The 26225-nt window shown below is 38.0% G+C and overlaps 5 protein-coding genes and 2 non-coding genes across 7 annotated transcripts; 5 read left to right on the top strand and 2 right to left on the bottom strand.

Moving 5' to 3' along the window:
* Positions 1–559: 559 nt before the first annotated feature.
* Positions 560–2102, bottom strand: LOC111777807 (uncharacterized). Its single transcript, XM_023657527.2, has 3 exons — positions 1798–2102; positions 940–1377; positions 560–849 (listed from the first exon to the last, which is right to left on the bottom strand). Exons 1-3 carry the CDS (start codon positions 2059–2061, stop codon positions 766–768), a joined length of 786 nt encoding a protein of 261 aa, XP_023513295.2. The 5' UTR covers positions 2062–2102; the 3' UTR covers positions 560–765.
* Positions 2103–4287: 2185 nt separating this feature from the next.
* On the top strand, positions 4288–5714 carry LOC111777569 (delta(12)-oleate desaturase). Its single transcript, XM_023657228.2, has one exon. The coding sequence runs from the start codon at positions 4368–4370 to the stop codon at positions 5493–5495; it is 1128 nt and encodes a 375-aa protein (XP_023512996.2). The 5' UTR covers positions 4288–4367; the 3' UTR covers positions 5496–5714.
* A 1175-nt stretch (positions 5715–6889) lies between these two features.
* LOC111777619 (bifunctional fatty acid conjugase/Delta(12)-oleate desaturase) lies at positions 6890–8257 on the top strand. Its single transcript, XM_023657293.2, has one exon. It carries the CDS (start codon positions 6983–6985, stop codon positions 8129–8131), a length of 1149 nt encoding a protein of 382 aa, XP_023513061.1. The 5' UTR covers positions 6890–6982; the 3' UTR covers positions 8132–8257.
* Positions 8258–8836: 579 nt separating this feature from the next.
* LOC111777181 (uncharacterized) lies at positions 8837–14474 on the top strand. The gene is made up of 2 exons (XR_015412112.1): positions 8837–10476; positions 13658–14474. It is a non-coding gene; the product is annotated as an uncharacterized LOC111777181 (transcript).
* A 1103-nt stretch (positions 14475–15577) lies between these two features.
* Positions 15578–19469, bottom strand: LOC111777180 (Plastid-lipid associated protein PAP / fibrillin family protein). The gene is made up of 11 exons (XM_023656640.2): positions 19146–19469; positions 18997–19050; positions 18365–18439; positions 17486–17605; positions 17218–17409; positions 17025–17108; positions 16838–16930; positions 16403–16456; positions 16201–16277; positions 15936–16043; positions 15578–15855 (listed from the first exon to the last, which is right to left on the bottom strand). Exons 1-11 carry the CDS (start codon positions 19395–19397, stop codon positions 15768–15770), a joined length of 1197 nt encoding a protein of 398 aa, XP_023512408.2. The 5' UTR covers positions 19398–19469; the 3' UTR covers positions 15578–15767.
* A 464-nt stretch (positions 19470–19933) lies between these two features.
* On the top strand, positions 19934–24492 carry LOC111777577 (uncharacterized). Its single transcript, XR_015412195.1, has 3 exons — positions 19934–20094; positions 22274–22350; positions 22625–24492. It is a non-coding gene; the product is annotated as an uncharacterized LOC111777577 (transcript).
* On the top strand, positions 24456–26017 carry LOC111777089 (peroxidase 15-like). Its single transcript, XM_023656526.2, has 2 exons — positions 24456–24717; positions 25689–26017. Exons 1-2 carry the CDS (start codon positions 24456–24458, stop codon positions 26015–26017), a joined length of 591 nt encoding a protein of 196 aa, XP_023512294.1.
* Positions 26018–26225: the final 208 nt, after the last annotated feature.

A 26225-nucleotide genomic window follows, 5' to 3' on the forward strand; every position in this document is an offset into this window, starting at 1 on the left:
AGTAAAGTAATGGATTATTACTCAAACTATTTAGTTAATTAGTATTGCATATCAGATTTATTGAATTAGATAATTTAGTAAAATATATATTGAGTTAGTAGTGTTGTGGGCTGTTTGGACTTGTGAGGCATAATCGAGATTAGTTCAGATGGGACTAAACCCAAAAGCAAATAAAACTGGACCCAAATGGGCTTTGGACAAGAGATGGATTGCCCAAATCCCCTCCTGTCCAGTATCCATTTGTTTATCTTGTTAGGTATATGAGAATAGATGATCCAAAGAGAGTTTCATTGGTGCTAGAGATAATAAGGAACTACAAACTCAACTAGAACCCTAAACCCTAATAGATAGTGAATAATATAAGGTGGATGTAAGATATAAATAAGCAAGTTACTTAATGAATGAATTCCTTTGAATTAAGTATATGTTTTAGGGTAGGTGGATAAATTTAAATGGAACTTAGGATCGGATAATTAAAATTAAAGTTTCAGTTAGTAATAAAAAGAAATTAGGTTTTAGAATCAAGAGATGTGCGCATGAGGACAATTTCATTATTGAACGGTAATTAAATCAATTTAATGTAACCGAGCTTGAATTAAAAGAAAGAAACGGATGAAGACAGAAATCAAATTCTTAAATAAAAACAAAATTTTGAAATCTACAATAATTTAACAAGTGACACCTAGCTCTTGCCATGCGTTACTTGAAAAGAACCCGAGGCAATGCCCGGCGTTCAAGAACAAGGCTCCCTCCGCTGTTCTCTTGCTACCCGTGGTTGTTCTCTGCTGCCATTGCTTCCTTATTCATTATTTCCTTTCTATACCTTATGCCGCAGGCGTTGCAAAGGCTCTGAAATATTAATCCACCATCCACTATATTACAACCATTATCCTTCTCAATTCACCACTTTCTATTTTAACATCTTAATTAATTTCGTACCTTAGGACCAAGAGGGCCTTTACGCCACATGGGCGTGAAATTGGTGTTGCAATTGTAGTTGGTGCACCTCCTCTCGACCTCGTTGCAGGCAGAAACTCGGCGCCGTTGCAAACCTCTCCGCCGGCCGCCGCCGGAGGAAGCTTCCGCTTCATGATCATCTGTTTTTCTACAAGCAGGGTTGAGGAGTGTGTACTGGTCATTATTGTAATTTTGAAGAGGAAGATTGGCCATGCTATTTGCAGTGCTGCCAATGGTCTTCGCTGGATAAGTGTTGCAGTATAAACTTGGATGAAGCTGCCCAAAGTTGTTTGACTTGAGAACATAGGTTTTCAGCTCTTTTGACCATACAATTTGGTGAGGGTTGTAATTCGCCTCACTCATCATCTCACCACTTCTGCCACCGGAAGACGCCAACCCATGATTATTGTTCACCATCACCTGTTTGAGTTTTGGTTTAATATCATTGGATTAATCGGTGATACATCCGATTTGAATTTCCACACATTTCCATATCAGAACTATACATCCTTATAATCATCATATATGTATATGTATATCACATTGACATTAAAGCTTCAAATTCCTAACTCTAAAATGGAAAGAAGAAGAAAATCTGGAAACACTAGGATGGAAGGCTAATTAATATTAAGATCGTGTACACACTAGTGATTATTAAATTTAGTCAAATCACGCCTCAATTGAAAAAACCCTAATCAAGATTAGGCAGAGACAGCACAATAATCAGTTTTGAAAAAGTTGTTTGGAATTTTGATTGAGATCTGCAAAAGCTGATATTTGATCTAATCAAGCAAAAGAGATTGGGGTTTGGTTTGAAAATAAGGCAGGAGAGAAGCAAACCTGGTGAGGTTGAAGCGCATGATGGTTGATACTGTGAATAGGAGCGGAGAAAAATGGTTTAGAATGATCAATATCAGGACGTTCACCGGCATTGGCATTGGCATTGGCATTGGCATTGGCATTGGCATTGGCGTTGCCGCTGTCATTGCCATTGGGGAAGCCAAGTCGGAGTGTCAAATCCACCTGACTTTCTGAGTGAAACCGAGGAAGATCATGTTCTTGGGTTTTCATTTGAGACATCGGACGCCAAATATGAGGCTCCATTTTGTTGTTGGGGGAGATGAAGAAAAAGTTAGTTAAAATGCGAGAGCATACATAGACTGGGTTCATATTTGTGTATGTGTGTGTATATATATATTCACCTGGGGCGCCGATTGGGGAGAGAGGAAAGGATTAATCATATGGGTGCATGACAATCTTAAAAACCGATGTATTGACAAGCTGGAAGGATGATAATTAAAGTAGAAAAGGACAAAGTGGGGTTTTAAGAAGAGACAAGAAGGGAAATCATGGGTGTAGCTAGACACCGAGAGACAGAGTTGAATGGAAAATGTTAATTATATTGTGAACGCGAAGAAATTTTAAATTAAGAGGAAGATCAGAAAAGACATTAAGAGAAGGAGGAATAGAAGCATGAGGGTGTGTGTGTGTACACGGAAAAAGAGGGAGGAAATGATTGGTCCCTATGTGTGCATGTCTGAAGCTGTGGTTTGAAACATTGGTTGAAAATTCCACGTGTTGGGAATAGGGGGATTTGGTGAAGGAGAGGGACAGGGTGGAAGCGATTAGATTTTGAAGTTAAATTATGAGAGTTAGGGAAGGAGTGAGCGTGGTTTGAACAAAACTGGGCTGTATCCACTTATAGTTTCCTTCACTTTTGGCAACCTTATTATTAACCTTTGTCTTCTTCTCCATCACACGAGATCCCTTCCTTTCCTTCCTCTTTATCCAAGTAAGTAATTGCTATCATTTTATTTATTCCCCCTCCTCTCTTTCTCCATATCTGCCTTGCATCAATCAATTCTTCCAACCTTTTTCCGATTCATATCCTCCTTCACATTTACCCATATACGTTACCCACCCTCAATATTCCCTTTTCTTTTTCACCTCAACTTCCCCAACCTGGACTAAACCTAAATTTTTTAGTTGAACATATATTCTTTATATCATTTAAACAATATGCTAAAATTGAACAATATCATACCATTGTGGAGAGTTAAACTGTCGAACAAATTGTGTACTTTGTTTGAGAGTTCTAGAGAAGGAGTCGAGCCTCTATGAAAGGGAGGCTATTTGAGGGCTCCATAGGCCTCATATCATTGTGGAGAATCTTTATTTAAAGAAAAATTAGAAAAAGGTAAACATATGTGTAGTATGTATACATGAAGCTGATGTATGCTTCATATGCTGATGTATGTATGTAGGAAGCTCAAAAATGGAATATCTGTTGGAGGATAAGGAAAGGAGTGATGGTATAAAAATCTATGGGCCATTGAGTTTGAAGTTCCACAGGATTCGTCTGGTGAGGGAAGATTCACGTGCGAAGCCCAAACGCAAGCAGCCGCTCACTGCTGGGTCAATCAAGAATATTTGACGAGTGTTTGGTGCAGTTCCCATGCCACCATAAAAAGCTTGGGGCATAGCTGCCACGTTTCACAGCAAGCCAAGAAAATCAATGCCGCCCCAAATTTAACTAATTTACATTTTGTCTTCTCTTAAAACTCCAGAAGTTACTCTTAAATGATGTCACTAGCTATACCAGGCGGTTCCGTTTATGTAAATAATATAATTCACTTTTCGAATTTGTATTCTTAAGGTCTTGTTGCTTAATTACCCCTATTTCCATTGGCAAGTCATTAGTGACAAAGCACTCTCCAACAGCATGGAATATTGAATAAGCTTGTCCTACTGGCAAAGCACTATCGGCTCACATGCAGCTTGTAGTCAGCTCAACTCCAATTCAGTTCACTAACATTTTCTAGTTGGCATGGGTCATTTTGGTGTGTTCTGGACCAAATTAACCCTAATTTTGGATGGTACAAGTAAGTTGAACTCTCTTTTGGGTAGCTTTTCATTATAGGGTAATCAAATATGGTTAGGTTTGAATTGATGTGACCATCAACTAAACAAAATATAAGAATATTGAATTGAGCTGATGACAATAAATGTTTTACTATTGAAATACCTAAAAGTTAGATTAGATGAGCTTTTTGATGCATGAATAACAAGTATCTATTATGTGTTATTGAATTAGTCATATTTTATTTGATATGCGAGCAATCATGTATAATGGATCATAACTTTATAATAATAATCATATGTTATAAGAAATACCATAAACATGTTAGGCAGATGTTACATGAAAATGTGGCTGTCGTGCATTAAATCATATAATAAAAATAAGTGTCATTACATTTTCAATCCAAATCATTTTTCGATTTCTTCCCCTACCTTGCATACGTGGATCCATAATCCATTTCGGGTCCATTCTCCTCCACGTGACCAATGTTTTTGCTGCTGCTTTTAAATAACAATCTCTCAGTTGAGAACTCGAAGCATTCATACCCGCCATGGGAGTTGGAAGCAAAATGGAAAAGGCGGTCCATGAGCGAGTTCCACACGCAAAGCCTCCTTTCACTCTCAGCCAAATCAAGAAAGCCATTCCTCCCCACTGCTTCCACCGCTCTCTTCTCCGTTCCTTCTCCTGCTTAATTTCCGACCTCGCCTTCGTCTCTCTGTTCTTCTACCTTGCCATTGCTTATTTACCCCTTATCCCCCACCCGGCCTCCTACATTGCATGGCCCCTTTACTGGGTTTTCCAAGGCTGCATCCTCACTGGCGTCTGGGTCATCGCTCACGAGTGCGGTCACCATGCTTTCTCCGACTACCAATTAATCGACGATATCGTTGGCCTCTTCTTCCACTCTGCTCTCCTCGTCCCCTACTTCTCCTGGAAATACAGTCACCGGCGCCACCACTCCAACACGGGCTCCCTCGAACGGGATGAGGTCTTTGTCCCCAAGCCAAAATCCCAAATCCCCTGGTTTTTAAAGTACTTCAACAACCCACCAGGGAGGCTCATTTCACTCCTCGGAACGCTCACCCTGGGCTGGCCCTTGTACTTGGCCTTCAACGTCTCGGGCCGTCCCTACGACCGATTTGCATGCCACTACGATCCCCACGGTCCAATATTCACGAAAAGAGAGTGGGTTCAAATTTACATTTCGGACACCGGGATTTTAGGCATGTGTTTGGTGCTGTACCGAATTAGTGTGGCGAAAGGGGCGTTGTGGGTGATGCGTATTTACGGAATTCCGTTGCTGATAGTGAATGGGTTTTTGGTTTTGATCACGTACTTGCAGCACACCCATCCAGCGTTGCCGCACTACGACTCTGCGGAATGGGATTGGCTTAGAGGTGCCTTGGCGACCGTGGACAGAGACTATGGGGTACTGAACAGAGTGTTTCATAACATAACGGACACGCATGTGGTTCACCATTTGTTCTCCACGATGCCGCATTATCATGCGAAGGAGGCGACGGAAGCGGTGAAGCCAGTACTGGGAGAATATTACAGGCTAGATAGGACCCCTGTTTTGAAGGCCATCTGGAGGGAAGCTAAGGAGTGTGTTTACGTTGCGCCTGATGAGGATGCTAATTCTGATAAAGGAGTCGTCTGGTACCGCAACAAGCTCTGAGTCTGTCCCGAATAAAAACTGAAGCCCACCAAAGGGAAAAATGGAAGATCAAAATGGTGGGATCTCGCAGTTTCTTTTTCTTTTTCTTGCTCTTCTTCCTTTTATGGTCTGTCTGTACGTATTTGAAGGAAGACCCGTAGTGTTCTACTGGTATGAAGGATGAACCTTTTGAATGTGTATGTGTGGTTTTTTTAATCCGTTAATTAAGGTCAATTTTTATTGGTGGGTTTACAATATATATAAGTTATGTTGTTGCTAATTCTATTCATTTGATTAACTAAAATGCAACCAGTTGGAAAACTAAATACTTATCAAATGGATTACTAGCACGGTAATTAATTCAAATTTAAAAATTAACGGGTTGAATTAGTTTTCTATTTTACACAATTTTATGTCATTTGACAGTTACAATAAAATAGTTTTTTTTTTTTTTTTTTCTTTTCTAAGAGTTTAATTAGGGATTAAATTTTTTGCTCTTTTTTTAATCGGTATAAGTCTAAATTTGAACAATAAAATAATATGATAACCCAAACTTGACCGATACAAAAATATTATAAAAACATTAAAGGTTGCACCAATATTGAATTGAATACGAAGATATTTAATACGTACTCTAATTTTAAGAGCTTAAAATACAAGAAATTTTACATGAGTATTTTAAAATGATTGAAATGAACTTTACCTTCAAAAATCTCTCCAAATTATACTTTTAATTCGTGAATATACATGACAATTGCCTTTAAAAATGTATAACCATATTAAATAGATAGATATTTTTTTATAATAATTTTAAAAGTGACAAAGTGGTTAACTATTTTGATATCACTTCCAAACGTATATTAAATATATAATTAAAATGGGAGATTTTAACTTAATAGTATTCTACCAAATAACTGTTAACATATACATTCCAACGCACATGTCAAAAATCCTAATTAAGTTTTGATCACACATATAATTATCATAATTAAAGCAACAACCTAACCAGTCTCGTTAATCATAATTATAATAGTTTACTTAAACAGAAACATAGAATGTTAAGAAAAAACCTTGTCGCGATGATATGAGAAGAGAACAGAAACGTTGTGGCTAGCTTTCTCTAAAATAATAGGCGACGTGTAAAACTATGGAGGCATGGAAGTTGTGGTTCTACATGTGTAAAATGTCGGTGCAATTAAAACAACATGTGGAAATATCTGTGAACAGAACAGAACAGAGCCGAACAGAATCCAATGGAGTCTGTCTCCCTCTGTCTACATGCTTTTGTTGTTCCCCCGATGAGCCTAACACATATTCTTAAGTTTCGAGCTTCACAGACACAAAGACATCCCATTTTGACAAATGTTTGGTTTCCTTGTAAACTTACCGTACCAGACGCCAATTTGGTCTTCTTTCTAGCATTTTACACATTTATTAAAGCAGAGTGGGGGAGTTATTGTTTTCTGGGACATATAGACTAAAAGGAAGAGAGAAGAGCTTTAGAATAAATGGAAATGCAGAAGCGAACCCCAGCAAGCAAATTGGCGTTGGGGGAGCGCATTACACATGCTAAGCCTCCCTTCACCATTACTCAAATCAAGAAAGCCATTCCTCCACGCTGCTTCCAACGATCCCTCTACCGCTCCTTCTCCTACCTAATCTTCGACTCCATCTTCGTCTCTATATTTTATCACATAGCCACCACCTATTTCCACCGTCTTCCCCACCCACTACACTACCTGGCTTGGCCTCTTTATTGGTTTTGTCAAGGCTGCGTCTTCACCAGCCTCTGGGTCATCGCTCACGAGTGCGGCCATCACGCCTTTTGCGATTACCAATTCGTAGAACATCTCGTTGGCTTCCTGCTCCACTCTTCCCTTCTCATCCCTTACTTCTCTTTCAAATTCAGCCACCGCCGCCACCACTCCAACACCGCATCCCTCGAGCGGGATGAGGTGTTTGTCCCCAAGCCCAAGTCCAGAATGCCCTGGTATTTCAAGCACTTGACCAACCCACCCGCCAGACTCCTCATCCTCTTTCTCACCCTCACTCTTGGCTGGCCATTGTACTTGGCCTTCAACAGTTCTGGCCGATTCTACGATAGATTCACCAGCCATTACTATCCAAACAGCCCCATATTCAGCGGAAAAGAATGGCTTCAAGTTCACATATCCAGCGCGGGAGTTGTGGCCTTCTGGTATTTGCTTTACAAATTGGCGGCTGCAAGGGGAATCTCTTGGGTCATCCGCGTCTACCTACTGCCCCTAACCGTAATGTATGCGTTTGTGGTGTTGATCTCGTCGTTGCAACACACGCACCCTTCACTCCCATACTACGATTCCAGCGAATGGGACTGGCTTAGAGGAAACTTGGTGACGGTGGATAGAGACTATGGGATTCTGAATAAAGTGTTTCATAATATAACGGACACGCATGTGATTCACCATCTGTTCCCTTCTATGCCGCACTACAACGCCACGGAGGCGACGAGAGCAGTAAAAGAAGTACTGGGAGAGTACTACCACTTCGACGGGACACCCATTTTCAAGGCTGCGTGGAGGGAGTTCAGAGAGTGCATTTATGTAGAGCCAGACGAGGACGAGGGGGGTTCAGCTTCCTGCAGTAAAGGGGTCTTCTGGTTCCGTAACAACCTCTGAACAATCTCCTACTTTTATACTTTCATCATATTGGTTACATGTATTGATCGGTCCCAAATCTCGTACACATATATATGACAATAAATATGATGAAAATAAACAAAGCAAGGTTTTTATTTTCTTTTCTTTCGAGTATACCGTGTGGTTTTCAACAATTTGCATACTTGAAAGAAGATTCAGCTTTCAACCATTTGCAACCAAATTACATTACTTAATTTTTTATACCATCTACACCCATGAGTATCACTATATTTTATCATTTTTTTTTATTTAGTCTTGAAAATTTAGAATAGGAAAAACGTTATCTAATATTTTCTCACCTATTGATTTTAAAAATACAATGAGTGGAAAGGTAAAGTATATATGAAAATGATGAACTAAACTTAATTAATTAAAACATCCCCTCTCCATTGTGAAAAGAAAAGTTGTACCAATAAAATCGTGAAAAAAAATCAAATAATACAAATCAATAATAAAATTCTTATTGGGTCGGGCTTAATTGTCTTAGGTGGAACCGGCCCAATGATATAGTTTTGAAAATATAGAGAAAAATGAGGCTACGTTTGTAATTTTGGACACAATAAATTCTCATTCCTTTAATAAATGGTAGGACACGTTTGATGACGAAATTCAATCTGATGGCTGAATCATGACCGTCCATCCGTGGTCCTCTCTACTATAAATATCTCGAGGGCGCGCCTTGCACCGACCCAAAACAGTTTCCTCAAGAAATCAAGATTCCTACCGTTTCCTCGGAGTAAAAGGCAAAGCGGATAGAGAAAATTTGTTGGCGAAAATACTCTCTCTCTGGAAAAACCTGTAACGCCGCATAAGAAGTTTTCTTGACTCGTTATCTAGAATCATCTCTCAAGGGAAGGTGTTCTTCGGATTAATTCGTCGCGAATTTTTTGTTCTTGTTTCAGGTTTGCGATAAGGGATTTTTAATTCTCGATCGTGTTGGCGTGTTTTTGATCTGGAAAGCGAGAGAGATATTATCGTTCGATCTTTAATTTCTTCGTCAAAGCTTTAGGTTGGATATAGTTTGTCATGAACGATCAGAATCCGATGATAAATCAAGCTCAAATGATTAGTATGAACCATCCGCAGATGGCAAACCAGCCTCATGTAATCAATCAGTCTAAAATTATGAACCAGCCACAGGTAATTAATCAACCTCAATTTCTGAGCCAAAACCAGCTATTGAGCCATTCTCAGATAATGTCTCAGTCGCGGGCCATCAACCAGGCAAATCTTTTGCCTCAGCCTCAGATGATCGTGAGTCATTCTCTGCCGCCTATGATGAGTAGAAACCATAAGGTATGGGCACGCCTGCAGGCCCCTTTGGATCAGAACAAGAAGTACCGCAATTTCCCGAAGCCCAGCTACGGAATTACGAAGCAGTCAAGGTCGGGACGAGGCAATTGGAAGGGGAAAGGCGTCAGTGACAAAAGGATAAACAATAGAAGAACAGTAAAACCCTTACCGGGTTCCTTAATTGGTCCAAATAATGCTGGAGGGTATCAACCTCCAAGTCTTCACGAGTTGCAGTCTCAAAATCGTATAAAAGCTCGAAAGTTCTACCCAAAAAAGAAGTCCAGTAATAGTTTTGCACCTTATGCGCCTCGGAATACCTCGTCTTTTATAATTCGTGCGAAGAAGTATGGTGGGATCGCTTCACTTGTGTCCCCTAGTCCCGTAACACCAGCCGTGCTTGCTACTCCAATGTTCTCCCCTTCAAGGGAGGCGTTGGGTGATATGGCCAAGGAGGAATGGGGTGTTGATGGTTATGGATCAATGAAAGGGTTGATAAGGCTTCGGGGATCTGAGAATAAGGCGGAAGTGCAGGACGAGGAAGAAGAGGAAGATGGTGGTGGGTCGAGTGATAGTGATGTAGAGGAACATCTGGAGGTAGAACGTAGATTGGACCATGACTTGAGTCGATTTGAAATGATATACCAGAACTATGGAGTAGAGTATAATAACTGTTTGGAAAATAGGGTCGATGATCAGGATAGCCATATAGCACAGTTGGAGGAGGAGAACTTGACATTGAAGGAGAGACTTTTTCTTATGGAGAGCGAGCTCGTTGACATGAGGAGGAAGTTGCAACTTCTCAGGGAGCAAAACACAGCAATTGACGATGTGAATGAGGAGGTAATGGAGAACGTATCTGAGAATGAAGGCGATGGAGGGTTGGAGACGTAGAGTACGTATCTGAGATTAGACCAAACCAAGATGTTGATATTGGTTCTAAGGAGGACGATGAAGAAGTCCTGGAGATTGAGGTAAAGTGGTTGAGGAGAAATACGTACGCCATTTCAATAATTTTGGGTATACATGACACTTAAATTTAAGAAATGGGAAGACCAAAAACTAGTTTCTTACGTCAAATACGAAACCGCTCATTCTCCCTCATTTTGTATTCCAAAGTCAGGCGTTCCCTTTCTTTTCCTTGAAATCGCATTCACTCTACCTTCTCACCCACCATGAAATTAGCCCCAGCTTACATGAAGAAGATGAAGACCCCAACCTTCAAAGTTGCCCCGATGAAGAGCCCCACTTTCTACATTGAGATTGAAATTGCGGCCATTGAAACAACTTCCCGTTGTGTTCAGGTTCAATTCCAAAGCGCTTTCTCTGTATTTGTTGAAATTTGTCTGACGAAAAGTGGAATATATCTTGTGAGATTCAATTGCTGCAGAAAGTCTTCTACTAGTTAAATGCCTCGAGTTTCCAAGTTCTTGTTTTTTTCCAAAGCTTTTTTAGTCAAACAATGTTCCTTGTGAGAAAAATGTTAATCAAAACAATGTAAGCCTTTGAGGATGTTGATCTTCATAGTTGGGAATCATCGTGTAATGTGCCGATGAGATTCTCCAATCACGGGTGCATGAATCTTCTTGGTAAGAAATGAGGTAATAGTTTTGAGGAAGAAGATGACACCATAGAATCTGTTACTAATCCATGTATTACTTCGGTTGTACCCCACACTTAAATGCAATGTGGCGTTTTCTCACATCAACACAGCTGCTCTCTCCAAGTTGTATTATATTATTGTATTGTATTCTTTTTATAACACTGCCCATCTATTTCTTTTGTTGCCATTGTAATTGCCTTGTATAGCTGCTAAATTGTTATCAAACACTTCTAGGTCTGTTTGTAAATTGAGCAGAGGATTTCATCCAAAGCATTATTCTTCGTTTATTTCCATATTTCTTTGGTGGAGGGGTGTCATTGTGTTACTTTCCATAAAATTTCTATGGTGCAGGGGTGTAATTGTGTGCAGAGAGAGACTGTGAAGGTGTGTGATTGGCCATGGCTAAGAGAGAGGGATTAATGAGTTTTCGCTGATTTTTTCTCCCTCTTGGTCTTGATGGGTTAAGCCAAGGCAACATCATGAAGTGTTGTGCTGGTTACCATGACGATGTTGATGTTTGTGAGAACTGAGGTCCAATGGTGAAGCTCTAGTTGTTGACTAACCCAAACCCATCACTGAACCTCTTGTAACTTGGTAACGTTTTCGCTATATGAGAAATAAAATGATTGTGTTGCAACTGTACTTATCCTGATTAATAATAGCAAACTCTGATATTAAAAACCATCAATTTAGGCAATAGTTTTGGCTTGTTAATAATTTCCTATGATTTTCTTTGTTGAGAAATATACCTCTCAAAGCATATACATGCAGAGTTTGTGTCAGTTCTATTGCCTTTTGTTCTTCCGGTGGTTTGGCTTTGTCATTATTTTTTTTTCGTTCATTGGCCTTGTTATGGTTGGTTATTATGTTAAACTAATTCTGTGTGCATGAATTGTTGGTGCCGGAAGTACTTCTCTTTGGAGTGGTTGTATGCTTTGACATTGTAAGGTAAGGTATTAATATTAGACCTAAGGTCATTATCGAATTTTGTGCTCTATTGTTATCATCTTTTGATTCCTATAAGATTTACATACCTTTTCTTGGAAAAGGAGATTGATCTTAACTGTAGTCTTTTTTGTCTCTATTACCATCTTGCAATTTCGAAAGCTTTTGTTGTTTGTGGTTTCTTTTCTAGTACAAAAATCTCATACCTGATTTGGTTTTAAATTATGCTTTGCTTTGTAGGACAAGCAGAAGTGATTCTTGATATAGATAGCTAATTCCCTCTTCCTTTCTTGCATAAGCATATGTAGCAGCAGAAAAATGCAACATTCTCCTTTGTATTGGAAAGAAAGCGCATAAATATGCGAAGGTACCCATGGAAGTATTTGCAAGATGATAAGGTAGTGAACTTCAATAACTCACGAACATAGATGTCGTTGAATTGTGAGCTCAAGACTAATTAAGGTATGGTTACCATAGTCAAATTTATTCTAATGAACTTTTCTACTTCTCTTATTTTAATAAATTATTTTCCATGCAATATGTTTATTATTTGATTGAAGCTTTTTGTCTTCAAGACTCAATTTCATCTATAGTCGAAATTGTAGTTGTGTTACTCCATAATTATTGGTGATTCATTCCTGAAAGTTTAGTCATTAGTTACTGATGGAAGTTATTGAGAATACTTTCAAGTATGTGTTTCATATTGGAGCACTTAATGTGTGCCTTCTACCACACTTGTAAATCTACATGAACCCTTCATGTGAACCCTTTTCAACAAAGCTCCCTAAACCTTGTTTGTAATATTTGTATTTTTGATAGTCGTGTTGTTGTCTCAGGTTCATTGCAAATATGCCATCCAGTATCAATTTGGGCATTCTTCTATGAAGATTCATTTTGTTTGGTCCTGCTTTCCATGCTAAAATCTTTATATTTCAGGAATTTTATTGCCTCAGATGTCTTTCCTAGTAGAGTAAATTTTGGAAAATTTGAAGGAACAATGGATTAAACAAAATTTTCCTTCAGGTGCAATCCGTATGCACTCTTAACTAAAAAGATGTTTCCCCAAAATTTGGAGTCCTGATCAATGTACCAATGCTCAATTATTTGAGGGATTGTGCCAAACTAAATTAGAAGGATAACTCTCTCATGCTAGCTAATTATCAGTTATTGTTGGGAAAGCAGATAGTGAGACGAGGAAGAAAAAAAAAAGAGAAGTTAGGAAGGGAATTTCTTAAGAAATTTCGCAAATTTTCTTGGATAGGTGAGTTTTAGAGAAGCGTCCTGGATATTTCCCTTTTTTTTTCTTTTTCTTTTTGATAAAAGGAAAAATCTATCCCGCTTCGTAGGAATATGAGTACCAATGGAATATTTTTACTGTGTTTACCCAATGGTTATTCATTAATATGGCTTATAAGTTCCCCTTTCATTCACAACTTTTTTTTTTTTTTTTTTGGTTCACACATTCTCTCAATCGCTTGTACAATTGTTTCATAAAGAAATTTATTTATTATTATTTTTTGGTAAGGCTATTTGGCCTAATTCTTTAGGTAATTTTTGTTTGACATGTTATTAGTGGGGCATATAAATGCTTTGTGGAAGTTTGAATTATGTACTAGAAATGTTTCTATCTGAATCTGTTATACCTCATGTCGTAAGTTGGAGATTAAGTGATAGTGAAGGATGAAATGGGGAAAGAATCAGATGAAGAGCGTTGGGCAGACTATGTAGCAAATGATCAAGAAATGAAGGGCAAACTTGTTCTAGGAAGGAAAATGAATGATAGGATATGGATTAAAATTTGGGGTTATATTTTGCACGCGGATTCAGGAATTAGAAATGAAACCATGGTCAATGATGAAGTGCAAATGGGCATAATTGTTCCTGTAAACATAGTTGCTGATGTAAAGGAAGGATGTGAAGAATCAAAGGAGGATTCTATAACAGGAAACGACTGTTGTTATGGATAGGCCTATTTCAAGAGAAGTGCTTGCACAAATGATTAATTTTGTGTAAACGAAAGCCACTTATTTGAAGTGGCATTTTCTTGGAATTCTGTTGTCACTGTTATCTTCTGCAGCTTCTTGTTTATTTCTGACTGATATTTTCTTTAGAATCTCTCTTGTTGGAAACGGCTGATGTTTCTTAATTTCTTAATCAAGTTTGCTTCTTGTCTAGCTTAACTTTCAAAGCTTTTGTGTTAGATTCTAAGTTTTATATCTTTTGTTTCTTCTTTTTTCTTTTGGTGTATTGGACTCTGTAGTTGAGGTGATGATTCAGTCTGCGGAAGATGCTAGTTTGTGTTTTATCCTTCTTTTATAAAATTTATAAATATATATTTTAGCATTTTCGGTGTCAGGTTGAGGTTTTCGAGAGTCATTGCGTCAATCATGATGCACTAGTTTGGGGTGTACATACAACTTTCTTAATGTAATCACTATATTTGTTCTTTTTTTTTTTTTTTTTTTTTTTTTTTTTTGGTATCTATTTCGGAATTATCTGAATCAAATGCTTCTTTTGAACTAATTATGGGGAGTATTTTTGTTTTTGGGTTTTGTAGTTAATTATTCACTTATCCTCTTAGTTTTGCTTGCTATTTTGGGGTTTCAACTTTGTTATTCATTAAGTTAAGCGGGTTTGAACTATTAGGTTAAGCATTCAATTATGGGAATCATATGCAGGTAGCGATTTGAATTGAAGCTAGTTTCTCCTATCATCTTAACCTCTACTAATTTCCTAATGCGCGAAGTGTCCTTCATTCATACTTTTTGAGATTGTTCAACTTTTGTACAAAAGTCAATTTTCCGACTTCGGTTCAAGCCATTGCTCAATGTTCTGACATATCTTTATTTCCTTGAGCAGTTGTTGGAAGACTAAGCTTGCATCAATTGTTTTCTTTTTGGAGGTTGCAGCGTTTTTGTTAACAGGAGCAAGTCAAGTTGCGTCATTTGAATGAGCTTCTTTTAGTGTGCAACCCAAGAAGAATTATGTGATCATGTAGTAAAGACTTACGGGTATAATCCTTTGATAGCCTTTGTACGTCCTCCTCTAGATTCTGATGTCTTCTTGTTACCGTCTCAGTCGTTGACATTCTATGTTCAATTTGGTTGCCAGTAGCTGAATGGGTCAATTAGAAAGAATGGTTGCAGCTGAAAAGTGCTATTAGGAGGTTTTCTCGCAAGCTCTTCAATGGTTTTCATTAGTGCATGGACTTAAAGTTCCCTTGCTTCGATATTCTAAGTGCTTATTCTTTGTAGATATGGATGTCTCCATAGATGTGTAAGCCTCCCGTTTGGTACATGTTACTGTTTGATGTAACAAATAGCAAAACTTTTTACATCTGGACATTTTTTGATGTAGCAAGTACACGAACTCCTGTAATTCATGATCTGCTTCATCGATTTGTAGTTATAATAAAAAGTTCCTTACATGCCCATTGTTTCTCCAATTTTCTACTTTTCCAGCCACCCAATTGTGAGGAGAGTGGACCAATGTCGAGAATGGGCAGTAAAATGAACAGGAATACGACATCGAGAGGAATGGTTTAGTATAAAATTAGAACTAAAACTCGAATCTTGGGATGAGATTCATTCACAGATTGAATATGATTTTTTCCTTAACTAACCAACAAAAACTCGAGGGAAATAGAGTCTTCGAAATGATTTGGGGTTTTGTATAACTTCAATTTGATGATTATATATTGTTAAGACGCTAAGGTACCATCTTACTTCTATACAATGATTTCTCACCTCAAGGGCCTCCTCTTTTCCACAAATCTTCCTACACCTGCTTTGGTTCGCCGACCCGTAGATGAACAAATAAGATGTTATTGTATCCTCGTGTGATTCTTATCTTCCCATCGTTGTATCTGAAAATAATCTGCCAAGTTAACCAACTGTGTAATACCACCGTTGAATAAAAGAACAACCAAATATAGAGATATCTTACAGAAGTTGGAGCTTAAACCGGCTCTCCATTTCCACGGGATATCCAAAAGGACCTCCAATAATTGCAGCATCATCCATTGATACATCGTACGTGTCGTCCGCAGATTTCCTGCCGCATAAAAACCCATGTCTATGGCAAATCGAAAAACCCGATAACAATTGGCAACATATCATGTTATGTATTTGCCAGTCGGATTCTGTTCTTCCAAACGATTTCTGAGAGCTTTGCTACGCAATTACATAAACTATATGATTGGGGAACTTACACAAAAGTACCGGTCATGGAAAATCTCATTCCAAGCAACATATCCACTCGAAATTTCATTTGTCCGTTCTTGATTATCTGTCGAGGTAGTAAGTGTACTTTATGCATGTGACTAGTAAAAGGTTATGATTAGTTTACTTGATAAATAAAGGTTAATAAATCATCAAAGTATAATTCAGTGATTGCTATCATGTTTACTCTACCTGCATCCCCATGAGACCATTTGCAGCATTCTCTATCCAACTATCTGTTTCCATCTGCAATTTACAGTAATTGGAGAAGTGGCTTCTTATGAAACGGAACAATAGGTAAATCGTCCATTGCAACAAAGGTTAAGGGTAGCTAGATGAAATCATATAAAATGTTGCTTCTAGAGGGGGATATGCAGCTAAGTGCGTTCCAAAATTATGACAATTTTTTGTGGAGACTATAACCTGCTGATACTCATCTTTAAGTATGTTAAAACTAGAACCACTACCCCTCGACACTTACGGCACACAGCCTTAATGGATAAGGTCTTATACTTAATTCAAATACTTATTCAGGCTGTCCACTTTGTACCACCCTTTCCTTTAACTGATAATTTGGTAATCTATTTTCTTTGGTTCAGCATACGGAAATATGACAGCATAGACTACCTGTGAACTCCATAACATATTCCAGTCTCCCTCGAGAAGCTCCTGTTGAAGTTTATTTTCATTCCGATATTCAGAGATGAGCTTATCAATTGCCTGTAGTAGTTCAAGTACTCGAGAAATCAGCCGGACGAGAATATAATGAATTTGATTATTCTCTATGATGAGTGTATGTGGAAAGTGGGCTTACCTCTTCGACTCGTTTACCTGCAGAAATTGCTAGCAGCAAGTTTTGCCTTGCTTCCGTTTGCTTTTGCAACACAAACGTGGTGCCCTACACTATTACAATGGTTCTCTATGTCCTTAGCAATTGCCAAAGCAACTCAAGAAGTTTCAAGTATGTGAGACATGTTCGAGTAACCGAGGAAAGTGAACTAATTTACCTTGTTTCCTCTTGAGATGCGGAGGTTCCCAGAGGGAGATAAATATGTGGTGTCCAACCAGCCCTTTGCTTCATCTCCAAGAAGTCTGAATGGTACAGGATATGGAACCTTAAAAGGCAAGAACTTGAAAGAAAATGCTGCTTTGTCAAATTGGAAAAGGATGCGTTTGCCATCTTTCACTGATGCAGCCGCCTACAAGGAGAGAATTACATTAGAAAGCAAGATACTTGAGATTGATATCCGTTTATTAAAAGATATAAAAACATACCTCAACTTTCAGCTCTCCGATTGCATCAGAGAATTTAACAATGTTGGAGACCCGTGGGTCGTTTGTCTGTAGAAAAATCTCTTGAAACACACTGAAGAAATCAACTCCAACAAATGTTCTCTGAAGGAAAAAAATCGATTTCAGAATTTTACTATCTTTTGTCCATATCATTGCTTCAAAGTTTGCACTTAATTGCAAACTGATTATATCTTCGTTCCGCACAATCTTATCAGAATTTGCAATTAATTTCTAATAATTAGTGACTGAGGTAATGCAATAAAACGTTTTCAAAATCCTTTGTTAAAAAAGAACACTAACTAAAAGAATTTAATATATATTAGTCCTTTCAAGATTTATCTTAAAAATTGTAAACAAATACCTTAAAGGACTGTTTTCCGTGGCTTCCAAGAATTCTAGAATTCCTTTAGATCAGGATAGATCTCAAAGTAAAAATCTCAGATGTTTTCTATTCTCGAAAGGTCCAAAAAAATCCTTTCTAGGGTCCTAAGTATCTTTTGCTTATAGATAGGGAGAATGTCCCACATATGAGGAAAGCAAGCAAAGCTAGAAAAAAAGTGTGCCCATTTAGGGTCCTTGTTTCTGTCCTGCACTAATTTTTTCAACGACGAGATAATCACCATCTTTTTCGTTGTCTATGGCTCAGGGAGATAGTCACAGTAAATGGATGAAATAATCATATTTGATATTTTAATTGATTAGCTTTCAGCGGACTTTTCACCTAATTTTAATCAAAATGCTGAAAGAAATTTGGAATCCAACTTCTGAACTATGATTTAATAATAGTTTAGGTACACGATCATAACATGAGAGAAGGCAATTGCTATTGTTGGAGCACGTTATAAAGAATTCAAATTGAACCTGTATTATGGACGCTGTTCCAGGTCTAGTTGTGAACACCAGCTGCCAACGTCCTTCAATTAAGCTAGAGTTCGTCTGCAGGCAATGAAAGAGAGAAGAGAGGATTAACAAAGACAAAACGTAAAACTTGCAAAATAGAGGCCAGTTATCTTGATTAATTTTCATGCATGTTGAAGATATAATACCAAGGACAAATTTCTAAATCTCTATATGGCGGACAGAAATCTCCGGATTACCACATAATGTTACAAGTTGCTGCTTTAACATTGACTAATTAAAACAGGACTTTGAAGCATACGAATTTCTTAAGAAGACTGTACTGACATACAAATAAACTTGTAGAATATGCCGAGTGAAGATGTAACCAGAGCGTAATAAGAACGCCTGGCATTATGGGGGTTCAAGTATCAGAGATACTCCAACATCCGCCATGAAAGCCAATTCCTTCATATTCCAAAGCTCAAACGAGAGGGTATTTAACAGAGGGAGGTAATAGTCAGTCACCCTGCCCTTCTACCTATAGTTCCCTTTCTTACCCACCAATTAACTAAGAAAATCAGTTGACAGTACTGTTGATTGTGCAGTTAATAACAAAACTGTTGAGAAGTGATAGGGAAAGCCAACCGGATTACCGGATCTCGCACGCCTTCCAAACCTTCCAGAACACTCACGGCCCGCTCGACATTCTGAAGAAATCAGTCGATTAAAAGAAGTTCAAACTCTGAATCTGGACTGAAATAAACACCGCAAAAAAGAATGAAGAGAAGGGCACAAAACTTACGCTGAGCTGCTGAGAAGAAACAGAACGGCCTCGACCTTGGACACCAATGAGAGCCTCAATGAGAGAGTTTTCGGGTTCAGAAAACGAGACGACTTCTTTCTGCTGCTCATCGACAAGAGAAGATCGGCAACGGAGACGAATATGTGTGTTATAGCGATGGTACCGTTTGATCGGAGGGAGAGATGGAGCTTGTGGAGTGAAAAATGACCGGTGAAGATATGTCGGCGCTATGGCATTAGCTTTAAGAGCCATTTGTCTGGAAGGAAAGAACAGAGCAACCTGAATTACGGCTCAGATTTTTGGTTATCTTTGGAGAAGAAGCTGAGTGGTAGTGGTGGCAGTGTTAAACGACTGATTATCGATTTGCATTTGTCTGAGGTGGATCAATTACGTTCCGACACGTGGACCACTATTGCTAGAGCGAGACTTGACCTATCTTTTTTTTCTTTTTTTTTTTCTTCTTTGGAAGAGAAGAGATAATTTGAGTTGAAATCTTGTCCTTAAAAAAATCCAAAAATAATTAAGATATGAGTATATACATTTTTTATTTCCGCATTTGACACGTAATTATTATTAATTTTTTTATATATACATACATACAGTAGTAGAAATTTTCTCAAAACTTGCTACTTTTGTTGTGGTCGGTAGCTTTGACGCTGTAAACCTCCCGCGCCCAGCTGAGCCCTTTCTTCTATCTCAACCGCTACAAACCGACGATTGAGACGAAATACCAAAATTACCCCTAAAATTGCCCCTAAATTTAGTTTACACGCGCGCCCTTTCGTTGCCTAGACGCGGTCTCTCAAGCTCTATTCACCTCTGAAAATACCAAAATTGCCCCCAACTTAAGAACACAATTCTCAGCCCTAGATCGTTTCCTTCTCACCATCATCTTCAAGGACATTCCACTCCTGACGCGTTTCCGGCCACCGTTTCTTGCTGGTCCGAGGTTAGTAATCTACTAGGTTTGCTTTAACAGGTTTTCTCCTTCTTTAGTCGCTTAATATAGTTCATCTTGCATTTCTGATTGTGATTGTTTTTCGCCTGATTTTGTTTTTTATTCGGTTCTGATTTCTGGCTTATTGAACTATGTGTGGATCGACTGTATATTTCTTCGGTACTTTTTTTCATTTCTCCTTCTTTTTTCCTTGCCTTTTTTTTTTTTTTTTACTTTATTCCTCTTCCGCCAGTGTGAGATCGATAGATTCTCTCAGTCCACTCCTAGTTACTTTCGACATCTTCCTACATAACATCCAGTTCATCGATTGATCAATTAATTAGTGGATTTTGTTCTCCCGTTCGAACTTGAATCTGCTATTTATTTCAAAGTTTATTCTAATCAGATTAGACAGAGTTTGAGGGAAACTAGTGGCAATTTAAGTTTCCAAATTCCTTTTTCAGTCCTCTTGCGATCTCAATTTGGCACAACTTTAATGTCCTTTTCTAAATCCTTCAGTGATTATGTTCCTTCTCCACACTCCTAGTGCACCGGATTCAAGATCGTTCTATCAAATAAAACATATTTAAAACGGTGTTCTTACATTTCAGCTTTACTGCTACTTCTAATCATAGCTTTTACTCTTCTCCTTCACTTTTTGCCTCACAAACATAATCGCCACGAAACCTCAAATAATTACACTGTCGCTTTAAATCAAGCTCCAAAGGTTTTTTATGCTAGAAAATGTGAAGATCCCCCCAAGCTCAAAATTTTCAGATGACCTTTTGGTTTTTGTTTCCAAAATAATCTCAGTGTAGATGTTTTGTAGTTTTCGTTTCCAAGAAAGCCACAGGTGTCGAGCATAGGATAAGAACATCTGAATAATACCTGATTGAGATCATCACCATCCAACGAACAAAGAGAGCAAACCGAAAGCATGAGATAGTTGAATGGAAGTTTCCTTTGAATAGAAGTAGACTACTGTTTATAATAATCCACAAGAGTATATTGATTCTCTTTGTACTTTTGGACTTCCATAAAGCTGCAAAAAGCTCCTTATTCAAAGGGGAAGAAGAGGGCAAGTCTCTTGATTGGGATTTCACAAATAAGCGGGAAGAATCTAGAGACCAAAATGATGTATGGTCAGTTAGTTCGGTTTATCATAAATCTCTCTCTCTCTCTCTCCCTCTGTCTTGAACAATATAGCTCAAACCTTCAAATGTCACTTATAAAGAGGATTTTAAAAAGTTATGCACTCGAATGATACAAACAACTTGAGCATGAGTTGAAGTGTTTCTCTTTTCTCAAATGAAACCAGGAACTCTCACTCGTCCAATGGATTCAATTTCTGTCAAATTATGGTTAACAATTATATTGTTTCATATTTCAAATTGTGATAAGTTGCGGAACCCACAACTTCTTTGTTGCAAATTTTTTTTTTTTTTTTTTTTTTTTTTTTTTTTTTTTTTTTTTTGAGAGAAGACTTCAGTAGCACCACTTCTTACCGAAAATAGGAAGCTAAGAAATTTTAGCTTTGTTATTGGGTATTTGAAGAGCCAAATGTAAGTAGGTCACGCCCTGTATTTTTAACTATCCATAGTAGATATATTTGCTCTTACATGTGATGATCAAAACGGAGTGTTTACTTCTTCGAAGTGATATTTTGGTGGCTAAACAATTGTAGCTCAAACTACACCGATCAGGTTAAAAAAATGAAATCTTCATATCAATAAAGTTTGTAAAAAATTCAAGTGTTGGGAAAGCAATTTTTTTTACTAAATATTTAATTCACTTCTTAGTATGCATAAGGTGGCCTTTGAAACTAGAGAGGTGCTCTAGTTCAATTGACAGGAAAACCACTTCCTAATGTGCTGATTACCAAGTGAGAGCTTAGAACAGAGGAGGTAATGGCACATGTTTTAACAGTCCTCGTGTTTCCTTCGCTCTCCGTTATCTGCAAGGGTTGGACGCTGATCCTCTCTCTAAAATTCTTTCCTTCCCCATTTCAAACCCTCGGTTAAATTTTCTCTATTTAGAACCACTACTTTGGAGTTTGTTTCTTCTATTTTGCCCTCTTGTCCTGTTTGTTACTTTTTATTTTCATTTGGTAATTTCTTTTATATTTTTGTATGTGGAGTAGTTTACTCAAATTATATGGTTTAACTTTTTAATTGCCTTCTCTTGATTTCAGATTGTTCTGCTTCTTTTGATTGTATCTGAAATTGTTTACGCATTTACCCTATACCCATGGGAGAGGACGATGAACAGGTACTATTTTGAGTTGTTTGTTTGATGATAAACAAATTCATGCTTTTCTCTTGAGAATTGTTTTAAGAATTATAGTTGAATGACTTGGAGTTCTAAAATCACCAGTTCCAACTTGTTTTAAAATAAATCCATGATTTTTTAAGGTAAAACTAATTTAAGTCGTAGCAAATTTGAAAAGAAAAAGGAAATAAAATTTTAATATTAACTAAACTTTTTTTTCGTAGAGAAAGTCATGCAAAACGATTTCCTAACTGCCTTTCCATTTTTTTTACAGGATAGACCGAAGATCACAAATCTTCATTTAAGATATGATACAGAAATGATTAGTATGAGCCATCCGCAGATGGCAAACCATCCTCACGTAATCAATCAGTCTCAAGTCATGAACCAGCCACAGGTCATTAATCAACCTCCGTTTCTGAACCAAAGCCAGCTCATGAACCATTCTCAGATAATGTCTCAGTCTCAGGCCATCAACCAGGCAAATATTTTGCCGCAGCCTCAGGCCATGCAGCAGTCCCAAATGATCATGGGTCACTCTCTGCCGCCTATGATGAGTAGCAATTATAAGGTATGGGCACACCCGCAGGCCCCTTTGGATCCTAACAAGAAGTACCGCAACTTCCCTAAGCCTAACTATGGAAATATGAAACAATCGAGGTCAGGGCGAGGCAATTGGAAGGGAAAAGGCATTAGTGACAAAAGGATAAACAATAGGAGAATGGAAAAACCTTTACCGGGTTCCATAAGTGGTCCAAATAATGCTGGAGGATATCAACCTCCAAGTCTTCAAGAGCTGCAGTCTCAAAATCGTATAAGAGCTCGAAAATTTTACTCAAAAAAGAAGTTTGGTAACAGGTTTGCACCTTATGCGCCTCGAAATACCACGTCTTTTATAATTCGTGCAAAGAAGTCTGGTGGGATCGCTTCGCTTGTGTCCCCTAGTCCTGTAACACCAACTGTGCTTCCTACTCCAATGTTCTCCCCTTCAAGGGAGGCGTTGGGTGATATGGCCAAGGAGGAATGGGGTGTTGATGGTTATGGATCAATGAAAGGGTTGATAAGGCTTCGAGGGTCTGAGAATAGGGCGGAAGTGCAGGAGGAGGAGGAAGAGGACGGTGGTGGCGGGTCGAGTGATAGTGATGTAGAGGAACATCTGGAGGTAGAACGTAGATTGGACCATGACTTGAGTCGATTTGAAATGATATACCAGAACTATGGAGTAGAGTATAATAACTGTTTGGAAAATAGGGTCGATGATCAGGATAGCCATATAGCTCAGTTGGAGGAGGAGAACTTGACACTGAAGGAGAGACTTTTTCTTATGGAGAGAGAGCTTGTTGACTTGAGGAGGAAGTTGCAACTTCTTGAAGGACAAAACCCAGCTATTGACGATGTGCATGAGGAGGTAGTGGAGAACGTATCTGAGAATGAAAGCGATGGAGGGTTGGAGATGGAGTATGTATCTGAAATTACACCAAACCAAGATGTTGATATTGATTCTAAGGAGGACGATGAAGAAGTCTTAGAGATTGAGGGTGGGGAAAAATGTGTAGGGGAAGATTTTACAAAAGGGAAAGTGGTTGATGAGAAATTGACAGTGAATGATGAAATGGTGAAGGAATCAGATGAACACCTTCCGGAAGTCAGTGTAGCAAAAGATGAAGAAATGAAGGGTCAACTTGTTTCGGGGAAGGTCAATGAATGCGAGGACATGGATGAAAAACTGGGTAATACTTTGCACTCGGATTCGGGGATTGGAAACGAAACCGTGGCCAATGATGAAGAAGAGCAGAATAGAGCAGAATAGAGTTATAGATGTAAAGGAAGGGTGTGAAGAATCAACGGAGAATTCTGTGTCAGGAAATGACTGTTGTTAACTATAGGCCTACTTTGAGAGAAGTGCTTGCATAAGTGGCTAGTGTTGTGTAAATGGAAGCCACTTCCTTCGAGAGAAGTGGTTGCGCAAGTGATTAATTTTTTGTAAATGTAAGCCACTTCCCTGAAGAGGCGTTTTCTTGGAATTCTATCGTCAGTGTTTCAGCTTCTTGTTACATATTTCTGAGTGATGTTTTCATTATAATCTTTCTCGTTGGAAACGGCTGATGTTTCTTAATCAACTCTGCTTCTTCTTTAGTTCAACTCTCAAGGCTTTTGTGTTCGATCCTTGGTTCTGCATGCTTTGTGGCCTCTCATCGACGACGGCAACAAACAAGTCCACTGTTATCGACAGAAACTCTACTGATCTATATGACAACCATTACCACAAGAACTTGCTCAACCCAAATTCTGTTCTCAAGCGATGCAGCTCAAAGCACCACAAAAGGATTCCCCCACTCAATGGTAGCACATATTGGGCACCTACAAGTAAGATTACCCACTTTAATTTTCACTCTCCTTAAAATCAATTTACACGTTTTAAGTATACTAACCGAAGAAGAGAGGTAGAGTAAGAACAAAGTTGTATGACATTAAAATAAATAAATAAGGTCAATCCACTCATGTTTGATTTCAAAGGGAGCAGTTCCATGAGTAATCCAAAATGTTTCATTTGTTTTAATATTTTGGCCAGCAGACATGATTCAATTACTTTAGTAGAACTGACAAACTTAGGTTAGGTATTAATGTATGGTTTTCTGCAATTTAATTCAGCCTTTTTTGTAATTATTATAAAATGAATGAATCCAAAGTTCAGACCAACTATGTATTTGTTTTTATTCAAGTTCACACCAACCTTCTGCAATTTTGCTCTTTTATTTATTTAACTAAAAAATAATATATTTTAGAAAAGATTAGTATAAAATAGATATAAAATAACGATAGAAATGATTGAGGAAATTATAGGACCAATTGCTAAACAATTGGGTGGATATCATATCATTGTCAAATGATGCATATACACATTTCTAGGCAATTGATTCTTAATTTAGTAGAGCCAAATTAAGCATAAAACACAACAACCATTAATTTTTTAATATCATTTCAATCTTAAACTTCCCAATATTTTGGTCCTAATACACTCTCATTTTGAACCCATGTATATTCTAATTTTTGAACTTTTTAAAAGTAAAAATAATATTATTTTCTATCTAATATGGTAAACAAAACAAGACAAATTTATCATCCTTTTATTTCCTTATTTTCATCAATTGAATAGGTCAAGGGTATAAATTTATGCAAATTATTTCATTTTTGAACAATAATTGCCAACTATCCAAATAAATAGTTCTTTTTATAGAAAATAAAGGATGAAAATGAAAAATTGGTCAACAGAGGAGGACGCCAGAGCCTTATTACGAAGTATATTGATTATTGAGGTTGTCCGTTATAAAAACTAGGAGCGCATACGTTCGGTAGGTCAACATGCGTATTCTTCAGCGGGCGGCTAAGCAATTTCAATGGCACTGCAAGTCCCGACCCAACCCTTGACCCCACATATCGGGACGCACTCATCATCGCTTGTCCCACCGGCGACGGAAACAACCGTATCGCACCTGACGTCGCCTCGCCGGACGATTTCGACAACGCATATTACACCGATTTGGTCGGCAATCGAGGTCTTCTCCAATCTGATCAAGAGCTCTTCTCCACCGAAGGGGCCGAAACCATCGCCGCCGTCAACCGTTTTGCCACCAATCAGTCTGACTTCTTTGCTCAATTCGCTTGAACCTTTAATTGCACCCGCGGGAGAAATTAGGTTAAATTGTAGGCGCGTGTTCTCCATCTCCATGTAAGTTTATGACATTCAAGAAATTAGATCCACAAACGATTCTAATATGTATCATATACAAATGTAATCTTTGTATTGATGTATTTTTAAGTAAAATTTTCATCTATTTAATTATTTATAATAATAAAAAAAAATAATATTTTTA

This window comes from Cucurbita pepo, chromosome 16, assembly GCF_057944985.1.
Source record: "Cucurbita pepo subsp. pepo isolate OVF chromosome 16, ASM5794498v1, whole genome shotgun sequence".
In the NCBI taxonomy this organism is placed as follows: Eukaryota; Viridiplantae; Streptophyta; class Magnoliopsida; order Cucurbitales; family Cucurbitaceae; genus Cucurbita; species Cucurbita pepo.